A 12,172-nucleotide genomic window follows, 5' to 3' on the forward strand; every position below is an offset into this window, starting at 1 on the left:
CAGTGTATGGTCTGGAGGAGTAGAAGATGGAATTGGTGACTTTTCTGCTTGAAAGATAATTACTGCTGTTTGATTTACATTATGTTTGATTTGTAATTGTTACACTAGAACTCTGTGGTGCATGTGTTGTTTGTGTGCGCACAGCAGCTGCTGTGGGCTGCTGTCAGTGACACTGTGTTGCTGCTGCTGCTGAGGTGTGTGCACATTGAGAGAGAGAAGCGCAGCAGTAATATTGCTTTTAACAGAGCATGTTATATTACTGTGATGTTGCTGTCGGACTAACGTTAGCTTGTTAGCTCCTCTGAGAGAGGGACTTTGGAAAGTTTGGAGGCAGGGCAAGAGAGCAGCAGGGAGGGAGGGGGAGAGAGCGATCTGAGAGTTGCAGACTGCACCTTTAACAGTTCAATACAAAAAAGTCAATCAAATCCACAAAACATTTTCAGATGCTATACTAATACTAACAAGCTAAGAAAACATCACTGATTTTAGAAAATTGAAGAACAATTAAATACTTTTACGAATATGAATTTACCATACTATAATTTGAGTTGCTTCTTAAAGTGAGCAGTATTTAGTTGCTTTATATGGTAAATTATGTATATGTATGGATGAATGGGTGGATGATTTGGTCCTGTTGGGCTTGGCTGCAGTAGGTTTTCTCTCATGTTTCTGTGTTTCTATAGAGAAGTGACCACTCTGCTGCTGATGACTGTGATTCCTGGGGATGAATCTGCTGACTCTTCCCCCCTTGTTGGAAAAATAAATTAAAAAAAACAAAAACCTGCGAGTCTGCTGAGTCATGCATTGTATCCCACCTCACAAAAAGATGTCAATACTGTGGAGTGTCCTGTGAACCGACACGTCCTCGTCCACACTGTGCTGTGTGATGCTTTTTGTCTGTTCTGTCACTGACAGCCTGTATTTTATTTCTTCCTCATCCTCAGCGTTGACGCAGCAGCAGCAGTCAGGGAGTAAAAGGGAGTAGGAGACGCATCTGTTTCTGTGTCTGAGCTTCTCTCCTTTCTATGATGATCGCTGCGGTGTTTTTGGTCCTCTTTAGGCCCTATAGTGTCCAATGCGCGCTGCTAATACTGTTGCTTTTGCTCGCAACCGTTGCGACGATTTTATTCTTCTGCTGCCTGCATCGGAGGCTTCGCACTGGCAAACATCCAATAAAATCTGTGCTCTCCGGACGCTCCAGGAGCCGCGGTGAGTAACGTAACGCAGTCTCATGATACATTAACATGATTACTATATGTGTTTATGGATCTTTGAGGTCAGAAACCATTATAGACGTGTAATTTGACCTGTCAGATGCTGCGATCGAGCAAAACGCAATAATGATTCAGTCTGTGCTACAATATGACGTGTCATTTTTTTTTTTTTTTAGATTACATTAGAAGTTCAGAATGCAATGAGTCATGTGTTTGCTTTAATGATCAATTTCTTCTTTTCCCCCCCAAGTTGGCCTCCGATCACATCATTTCCGATCAGAGGTAGGAACTTTTTACATTGCTGTTTTTTTTAATTTATTTTTTATTCACATCCCACTTTCAGAAAGTGTTGCAACGTATCATGATGTCATTTAGTGATCTCATCGTGTTTGCAATAGAGGCCTATTCAAGTTTTACTACAACTATTTACAGCAGTATTAACCCATCAGTGTGTACTTTAATCTCGTGCTGCAGGAGAGGTTATAGGACAGTCCTGACGCGCATTATTACGCATGTGCAGGACAGCTCACCAGTAAATTATACTGGTGATGTTGCAGTTTTACTCACTCTATTGGATGTTTACGTCGTGTCCTTATGATCTCCTCCCATACTGTAATTAAGTGTAAAATAGCTTATTTTCTTTCGATTTTTTTTTTTTGTGGAAAACAATTAGTTAATTTTATTCTGTTTTCAAATAAAAATCCTATACTTTCAACTTCAATTCATAATTTCACCTAATAACTCATATAATGGCACCAATAATAAATACTGTCCCAATCTGATATTGTCAGAATGGGACATCCAAATCTCTTATATAATTTCCCTTATTTTTGTTGGTCTTCTAATTTATCTTTTATTTGTTTTATTCAACTATATAATATTTTGATTGAAATCTATATACTGCCCCTTGATTAATAATACAAGTTTTCTCATACCTACTGTTGCTAACTATTGTTCTGTCAGTAACATCACTTGATCAAGCCTTTTCTAACTTTCTACAAAATAAGAAATTAAAGTATGTATAATTCACATAATATTGTAACCAATTGATATTGGCATCATCGATCAGCAAGGCTGCTATATTGTTATTGTATCAACAGTGGTTGGATTAGGACACACCTAGCAATAATCTAATAAAAATCATTGAGAGAAACCTAATTGATTATATGCATTATATTAATGAGTCTAACATCTTTGATTTGATTTTTTGAGTCTGAGAAATTATTTAATGAAAGATTAGATAATGAAAAAATAAATAGGTGCATATAGTTTTAGCATAGATTTTCAAATTAAAATGACAAAGAGTTGTAAATGTATGGGATTGTACTTGAGCTGTAAAGTTAGTCTTTCAGCTTGTTTAAAAAACATGTGACTTTCCCTTTTACTTTAGTTGTGGGTCATGTTATTGAACCACAGGATACTAAATCCCTGCTGGTCTGCAGCACTGTAGCTAACGCACATTCAGGATCATATTCAAGGGCATTTTAGAGGCCAGAGTTATGCTGTGAAACATCATCTTGTTTTCAAACCATCTCCAGATGAAAAGCTTTGTGCCTCATATGCAAAGAAGAGGTTTCCAGAGTTCATTTTTCTTTTCTTTTTTTTTAGTAATATGTTTAGGTTTCATTTATTCGGACAACATTTTTCTTTTCAGGAAATTTGATCTCCTGACATGCTTTGATGCTTTTCTTATGAAAGTAGGGATACATCAAATCAATCACTAGATGCCTCTGAGGAAGACTGACAGTTGGCAGCAGAAACATGTCAGGAGATCAAATTTCCTGAAAAAAGTTGCCTGAATAAATTAAACCATAACATATTAAAGAAGAAGTTTTTTTTTTGATGTCACAATGAAAGTGAAACATATCCTTCTGGAGTTGGGATTCCAACATCAGTAACCAGCATGTGATATTGATGTTGCAATATCTCTCTTGAGTGAGACTGATTTGCTCTTAAACCTTTGAATCTACTAAATTTTGTAAAAAAAAAAAATTAGAAGCCCTTGCATTTTCCCTCTGGTTTGACGTGTCCATGCTTTCCAGGGCTTCAGACACAGTCCACGCCATTCAAGAAGGAGCATACATGCACGAGTAACAGAAGAAAAGTCCAAGCTGGTGGAAGTACCTGAAAGTGAACCAGATCCCCCATCGACTCTCAGAAAGCGCAAAGCAAAGAAGAGAGTCCCACCAGAGTTTTACCACACTGTGCAGGTCACCCCGACACGAAAACCTGTAGGTACACATTTAAGTTATACTATTGACCACTAGAGTCTATCAGTAATTCAAAGTTAATGGTTTTCTCTGACACTGCGAGAGACATGTTCAAGCTAGAGGATAATTTTGTGTGTGCATCCACAAGAAAGAAAGAAAGAAAATACAATGCGTTTCAAGCTTTTCAATTCTTGTGGTTAATAATCATCATGATTCATGCATGTGTGACCGAATGAAGAGTCATGTCTTTTATATCATGAAACTCACACAATTTGCCATAGATTAGTATTCTATTCCTTATGGCAGAAAGAGACAGATTTTTTCAATTGAGGGATGAGGACACAATTTTATTTTGACATTACTAAATCATTCTAGTGCATGAGAACAGAGTCTAGGAGAAGCTTTGTTGACTGAATGTTTAATTTCAATTTAAAATGATGCATTTGAGATCCTATTATTTCATGAATGTGTCTTGGGATTGAATATATCTAATATTGAATATGCAACATTTGATCCGACTGAAAACATCTTAAGCTTTTAATGCTGTATTCACTGTGACATAACCAAGGTAGCTAAGCTTCTACTTGTTTGCAGTGTTGCAATGATGCTGACAAGGGATAACATTGTTTTTGATGCTAGACAAAACTAATACTTGGCTAAATGCAGTTTTCCCAACACAATGTCTTGATGCTGTTTGTTTAGTACCTTTCATTGTCCATCACAAATTCCTCTTTATGTCTGAAATTGTAAAATACATTTTACATGGAAAAAAGTGCAAAAGCAAAGTGCTGTGCAAAGTGGATTTTTTAAATAGACTTTTCTCTGTCTTGGTGTCAGTCCAACAACCTATTAGTTAACTCCAGGATGAACCTCCAATGTACTTAACGTTAGCTCGAATGGACTACAACGCAGTGTGACCCTGAACAAGTTGGGTGGGTATAGATGATGCATGGATGGATAATGTAGAGGGAGATCAGTTGAATGGATGAGGTTATGACAGCTGCAAGACGAGAGCGCACAAAGTCTCTTGTAAGTGCCCATCACATTTATAGTGCCGACCTAGCTGAGCCTATTATGCATAATTTATAACATGCAGCATGGTCTACCGATTTGTGCAGAAATAAACCAGACCTTATGGTTTCAAAACAGAGTAATTTAAGTAGATTTTAATTAGTGTTTCATTAAATGCGCATATCAAACAGTTCTAGCATGACACTTCAGTTTCAAACTAGTGTGTGTATGTATAAATAAATAAACAAATAAATAAATAAATAAATACATATTACTTCAAAAGTCACAATAAAAAATGCTGACCATCCACTTATTAATTGAGTTTATAATTTATTAAAGTGGATATATACAGTATGTGAAAACAAACTAGACTAAATGTGATTGAAGAATTGAATTGAAGAATTCCTTATCAATGAAACTTTTCCTAATGCTTTGGTGATTCCACACAGGAAACTCATTCATAAAAAATAATTCATAAAACTTGTAGCTTCATATCAATCACTGTAGCTCTACAAAGATCACATGTGAGTCAGCAATGAAATATTTAATTCATATGACTGTTCAACATTGCATTTTTGACAGAAAAGACTAAATCATTTATTATAAGAAGCCCTTATTTGTCATGTTGCTCAATCTCAGGTGTGTCTTAGCTTGATTTGCTTAGCCAAAGCTTAGTCATGTATACAGCAGCATGGGACTGTGTTGAGATTTTCCACAGAGCTACAATTTTAAACTTGAACCGTTTTTTTTAATTTTATTTTTGTTATTCAATTCAATTCAATTCAATTCAATTCAATTCAATTTAATTCCATTCCATTCCATTCCATTCCATTCTATTTAATTTAATTTAATTTAATTTAATTTAATTTAATTTAATTTAATTTAATTTTATTTTATTTAATTTTATTTTATTTCTTTATTGTATTTTATTATTTATTGAATTTCATTAATTTATTGAATTGGATTGAATTATTTTATTGTATTTCAAGTTTATTTTAACTCAGATGGCTGTTCAACGTTGCATTTTTGACAGCAAAGACTAAATCATTTATTATAAGAAGCCTCAGCCCTTATTTGTCATGTTGCTCAATCTCAATCTCTTTTATTTTTTTACTTTGTTTAATTTAGTTTAATTTTTATTTATTTTTATTTAAAAAAAAAAAAAAAACGTTTTCCTCTTTTTTCCCCCTTTTTTCTTTTTATTTATTTATTTATTTATTTATTTAATTAAATAAAGATTAAATAGAATTTAATATTTATTTTATTTTCACTATGCCTGGTCCTCCCCTTTAAGACACCGCCTGTTTCTATCTGTAGCCTGTGCTGGCAGGGATGGCGCTGTAGCTCCACCTTCTCCATCCTCTTCCATCCTCTCTCTGCTGTTGCTGCTGCTGCTCTTTACCTTCCTACACATTCAGCAGTGCGTATGTTCCAGTCGCGGCTCTACAGCACCGCTTTGGCTGCTATTTCTATCCCTGCTCCATCCCTGTGGAGGTTTAGACCTTCTCCCGTCCTCTGATAGTCCGATGACCGCAGCATCCCCGTAGGGCGTGGTTCCCCTAGGAACGTGGGGCTGTCTGTAGGGTGGAGGCTAATAACAACAACAGCCTGTGTGGATGGACTGTTTCTGATTCTTCATTTTTGCAGCTGACAGACAGACAGACAGACAGTCTCGCCATGTACTCAGTGGTAAGTCTTATAGTTGACCTGGCGGGGGAGCTAGATACTATTGATTTAAACATTGACTAGATTGTGGCTCATTCCTTCATTGTTATGGGTCATCGTGAGCTGGTACCTCATGTCACTTCTCTTATCTGCATGTCACGCACTTTGACCCGCGATGGTGAAATGGTAAAAACAAACAAAAAAAAAAACACATGCTGCTCATTATGTGTGGTCATAATAACAAGCATCATCTCCATCTTTCCTTTTGTCTCACAGAGCTCCAGTTCTGGGAACCTCTCCCTCCACTGCTCCATGTCTTCCTCAGCGGATATATCGGATGATGATGACTACAGTGTTAAATCTGGGTCCGCATCGCCGGCTCCAGGAGACACCCTACCCTGGAACCTACCCAGACATGAGCGGTACAAAAGGAAGATCCAGGGAGGGTCTGTGCTGGATCCTGCTGAGAGAGCCGTGCTCAGGATCGCAGGTAAGCAGCATGTCTGATGATCTCTATTGTTATGTTATCATCTGCTGAAAACAGTCAGGGTTAAAGACACTCAAATATAGGTGTGTATGGGGAATACTGGTGTCACATTTAGGTTTCTTTTGAGGACAAAAACAACAACAACTTCACAGTGACGTAGGCTATTTTTTAATGAGGCACATGTGACGGTATTTAAAATTCAGCCCTGGCATTTTCTGTCCAGACACCATGTAGAAACCGTTCAGTGATTCTCAACATGTGGCTCTTCATGTCTTTATGTCATCAAGGGGAAACTTAAACCTCTTCCTTTTTACCTATTTTCTTTGGCTATTTTGCTACTTCCTTTGTCCCATTTTTGCCCTTTTTAAATAACTTTTTTCAGATTTTAGCTACCTTTTGTCAATGAATATCCTTTTTTCCCTTTTTTGACACTTTTATCCAATTTTTGACCTTTCTTTAATTTTTTTGTCCGCTTTTCATCCCAATAAGCTATCATTTTCCCATTAAATACCACTTGTTTCCTTTTTTTCCCTACATTTTGCCTCTTTTTGTTCCACATTTTTCTACTATTGTTTGCCACATTTTGCCCATTTAAGCTACCATTTGCCATTGCATACCACCTGGTTCCTCTTTATTTGCCCATTTTTTTGGCCACCCTTGACTGGTTTTGTCCCATTTTAGTCACTTTTCACACTTTTCTTGCTAAGTTTTTTGCCACTTTTGGCGACCTGAAACAGAATAAAATGTAGCGGACCAAACTGGCCCACTTTGGGTTGACGGCCCACCGGGACGATGCCCGGTATATCAGATGGCCATTCCACCCCTGCCTGAAGCTGCATCATTATCCATTGATGTAATATTTAATGTATAAATAAATAAATAAATCAGAGTTTGATTCACAAACAGTCTTTTGTCTGTAATCTAATGCCCCCTCCCTATTGGAATTCAAGGACAGCTCCACTATCTGAAAGTTGATTAAACAAAGACACACTTTCAGACTGAGAACAAAGCGTCTTTGTGTGATATGACTGTTGTTTCATATTTAATGTTTCTTTCATTCTCCTATAATTTGGTTTTATTCATTCCAGTTAGTTTCATTGTAGGGGGGGGGGCATTACATTAAATGTCACCTCTTGGTTGTTCATAAATAAGTGACGTGATTACACATTATGTCAGTAAGTGATCATGGAACGGAAAAAAAAAAAAAAAAACTCCCTTTAAATTGCAGAAATCTCTAGAGAACCAGATTCAGACAGAGTAATGACCAGGTGAAGGTATAAAGTAGGACTATAGAGAGTTAAAAACACAATAGGAACTGTTGGCTCTAGTTCAATGTTGAGTGGAGTGAGTATTAATTACATACTCTCTGTACCAGAAAGGATCCTCCACACCCTAAACCTAAACCAATATAAATAAAGAGAACATGCTTTGACGTCACCTAAACCCGTGGTTCACAAACTCTTTCTGTTGAACCCCTTTGAAGAATAAAACATTTTCAAGAGCCCCTCATCTCAACAAAATGGGTAAAAATGTTACCTTTAGTTAATAAGGTCAAAATTGTGATTCTTCTTCTTCTTCTTCTTCTTCTTCTTCTTCTTCAGAACTCATAAAAATAACAAAATGCACAATTCCATATTTTAAAACAGTAATAATAAAGTTCTTGAGTGCAAATAAATTTTATTTTCTTTAACTTCGTTTCATGCTACCTGACATCCCTCATGGCCCCCTGGCCAGGACATCATGTCCAATCTAGGGGACCTGCCCCCCAGTTTGGGAACCACTGTCGTAAAAAGCCACATGATTTATATTTTATCAACTTGACTATTATACTTTTAATACTATGACATTGTAATAAACTCCCATAGGATTGTTTGTAGCTATACTTTGGTGAAAGTGAAGCTGCCTGATCCACAGGAGGGAAGAGCGGAGTGATTAGCCTCCATCCAGTAAGCCATCATCAGTCTGAGAGCAAAGTGTCCTGCTGGGAATCTGTTGGGTCTTTAAGATTGTGCCAAAAGGAGGATGTCTGCCACATTCACTTTGATTGAATCCCACTTTTTAATTTGTTGGGTTTATTCTAGAGATGGCCCACTCTTTGCAGCTGTAACAATCCCCTGGAAGGAATTTATCAAATGATTGGTGTTCATAGAAATTTGTGACCGTCTTTCAGGAAGTATTGGTGAAGTCGGGACTGAGGTCTTGTGCAAGTCAGTTCTGCTAAAGTTACTCATTTGGATAGGAATTTTTTTTTTGCAGTCATTGTAGATACAAGTATTATCATTATTGGCATTATTATCATATTATATTATACTTTCTTATAAGAGAGCTTGATATTTAGGTATTTGTAATGTAGGCATACGAAAATAACATGTTTTAATTATTTATTCATGCATGTATTTGTGACAAGGGACAATGCACATTAATAGACACATATGTAAATGTGCCAGATTGTAGCCACAGGCTAGGTTCCATCTGTAGTCCCTGGCAGGTTGATGTTGTATACAACAGAAAGTACATTTAAAAAACAAAACAACAAAAAACAGACAACTCGAAAATCAGACAGCCTGGACAGTACAATGTGATATATATGTGATGTAATGCACAATTTAATTTTCCGTAGATTATTTCTACTCTTATTCATTATTTGGCAGGTAAAAAAAAAAGACGTACAAATTTCCATTACATGTCTTTGAAAGTAGTCATGAGTGAGAAAAGCAGCAAAAACTGCCGTAAGTATTTAAAAAAGTTGTTATTGGTTTGGCTTATTATGACTAAAGAATTGTTTTCTTGTTTAAATATATCTAAATAGTGTGTGTTATTTCTCTTTTTAGGGGTGGAAAGAATAATTAGATCATATTTAAAACGAGTTTAATCTCGGTTTAGGGTCTTATTGATGTGATTTATTTATTTATTTATGTATGTATTCACAGTGCAGCCAAGCCTATCAATCTCGTGCGGGCTACAGCGGAAGTATATTTGATTGGTCAAAGTGCCGACATGGGCGGGTCTTAGGGCGTTTCCTTTCACACAACTGCGCTAACCACTCTGCCTTTCAAACGACACACACACGCGCGCATATACACACACACACACACACACACACACACACACACTCGCATGCACACTGACACACTGAAAACGCACGGACACACGCGCACACGGCGTGTCCCTGTCGGTCGCTGGTGACTGTCCAGTGAGCGAAGCCCCGGGTTATGGCTCAGTTCGCACCGCAGGGTTATGTGCTTTCAGACGAACAGGAATATCTACAGGCTTATGAAGATGTGTTGGAGAAATATAAAGGTAGGATCAACTGTGCGTGTGTGTGTGTGTGTGTGTGTGTGTGTGTGTGTGTGTGTGTGTGTGTGTGTGTGTGTGTGTGTGTGTGTGTGTGTGTGTGCCGATGGAGATAATATTGTCTGATTGAGGCTTGACAGTCCAGTAATCTCTGCTTCTAACTGGAATGGAAAAATGTAAATATTTTGCTCCATTACTTCATATTTGGGCTGAAACTGTGTAGTACACACACATGGACTATATTGGATTAGTGTAATCACTGTTCATTATTGAATTCGATGATTTTATTTACATAACTAGCTTGTATTTAATTAATTAAAATTGATTAATCAGACACTAAATTGAAAGAAACAGGTTTTTGGGCAAGAGGAATAATGTTTATTTAAATTACTGAACAATGTATAGATTTCAGATTAGCCAATAACAGACATGTCTCTAGGCAGGACAATGACAGCCACCTCACATAATTGGTACGTCTGGGCAATAAATCGAGGTTTCTATTTTGGCAATATCGATAATTAAAATGTCGTGTATATCGATATATTTTTATTTTTTAACTCATATGGTAATTTTAGGAGTCGCTGCTTTCACTACTTCTCAGAACAGCATGAAAAACCCAGTTAGATGGATTGCAGAGTGCGTCCTCCTAACCCAGACCTCACCGTAAAACATGCCACACTACAGAACTCACTCACACGTGCTGTCCCTTTGAGGAGGAAAAAGCCAAAAGTGTTTTTGCTAATACATTTTTGTTAATAAATGTGCCTGTGTGGCTTTCTGCATCAGCAAATTTAACCCAGAATTGTCTTTGAGTTAATAATATTTGGGGTCATATCGCCCAGTCGTAATGAGGGGCTCATGTGGGTCTTTATATGTCCACTCCATTTGGGACCATCTCAATAATCAGAGTAAACCCTTTCATACATATGAGGTCAACTTTGCTCTGCGTCTCTATCACAGCCAACGTACATGTATTTAATGTGTGCTAGCATGTAGAGATGCAATGGAGCCCAATTCAAAGTGACAGCGCTGTTTTTTTTATTAACACTTTCACTGCCTCTGCTGGGTGAGAAACAAGCTAACAATGTCTGATACATAGTCTGCACTGCTGTGCTGTTGGTTTGTTCGCTCAGCTGTTGAGTTTTTTAGCCAGCAGGGACAGTCAGCTGTGGTATAGGCTTATTAAAGTCCCTGACTGGACTCTAAAGGGATCATGTGATGTTAGCATCATTTGGACTCTGATGCTGTTGACTTCAGGCAGAAGACTTGAAACAAACAACAGGCTAACTTATCTTTAGAGATACTCGCCATACTAGTCGTCGATTTACTTTTAGATGCTGTCTGAGTATTGATTATTGGTGAAATTTGACCCCTCGACAGCTGTTATGTGAAAAATGAACCCAACCAGAAAGGGTAAGGCAATTTCCTCTGCTATCTTTATGAACGCCTCCGTTTATTTTGGCTTTTGTGCTTTATCGACACTTCATTTTTTTTTGTTTCTGTTTATGCGCAAGGAACTTTTACAATCAATATCGGTACAGTTCTACATAGTATCATCGGTTTTAGACTGATTGTAAATAGAAACTTGCGTTTTTGTTGTCGGGTTAATCATTTGTCTTTGCAAACACACCTACAGTCTTACTGTCTCCTCCAGATTTATTAACAACTAGCTTCTTGGCATGAGAAAAAAGTTAATGCTTGCACCAGTGAGTGGAAAAAAAACAACATTGTTGATATTCTAGGGGTCAGTTAGGGAGAGGTAAGTGAATAAAGTGTTTTTAACATTGTTATCAATAACCTGTCTATGGACTTATAGAGTGAATGATGTGCGCAGCAGTACAAAACAATAGTATGAGTGAAAAACATTCAGTCACAGAACATTTAACATTTCTGGACATTCTTTTCACAGAAGATTCTAACACCGAAGCATATGAAAGAGGAAGATGACGAATATACGACAAATATTATTAGTAATATCTGTCTTGTTTTTTTCTCTTCTTTCCGAAAAAAAGACTTTTTATTTTTGTCGACTTGTTGTTGAAAAAGCTTTTAAACGGCTTCATCTTGTCTTGTTTAGAGCTAATGTGAACAAACAGAGCCCCGAGCATCTTTTCACGTGACACTCAGAGTATCAATGAAGCACAGTCAAATGACCCAGTGATACATAGTCACCAAGCAAACAAAACCAAACAAACCAGACAACAGAGGATCATGTAAGTAAGCATTCAAAGAAGCCAGATTTAAAAATCAAGATAGATGATAGGATAAATTTGATTTTCAACCATGAGTTA

At 37.1% G+C, this 12,172-nt stretch overlaps 1 protein-coding gene across 19 annotated transcripts in view; it reads left to right on the forward strand.

Moving 5' to 3' along the window:
* The first annotated feature begins 865 nt into the window (after window positions 1-865).
* dst (dystonin) overlaps window positions 866-12,172 on the forward strand; it is a 119,692-nt gene continuing 108,385 nt past the window's right edge. For 14 of the 19 annotated variants that reach the window (XM_028468248.1, XM_028468254.1, XM_028468251.1 and 11 more), the window contains exons 1-4: window positions 866-1,209; window positions 1,465-1,496; window positions 3,257-3,445; window positions 6,377-6,590. In XM_028468248.1, coding sequence (XP_028324049.1) covers window positions 1,026-1,209; window positions 1,465-1,496; window positions 3,257-3,445; window positions 6,377-6,590 — 619 coding nt within the window. In that variant the 5' untranslated portion in view covers window positions 866-1,025. Of the gene's footprint in view, window positions 1,210-1,464; window positions 1,497-3,256; window positions 3,446-5,887; window positions 6,125-6,167; window positions 6,287-6,376; window positions 6,591-9,641; window positions 9,888-11,172; window positions 11,295-12,172 lie in introns of those variants that run through there. The other 5 variants (XM_028468270.1, XM_028468263.1, XM_028468260.1 and 2 more) reach the window with 5 other exon arrangements.

The sequence above is a fragment of the Gouania willdenowi genome, chromosome 15, assembly GCF_900634775.1.
Source record: "Gouania willdenowi chromosome 15, fGouWil2.1, whole genome shotgun sequence".
Classification (NCBI taxonomy): Eukaryota; Metazoa; Chordata; class Actinopteri; order Blenniiformes; family Gobiesocidae; genus Gouania; species Gouania willdenowi.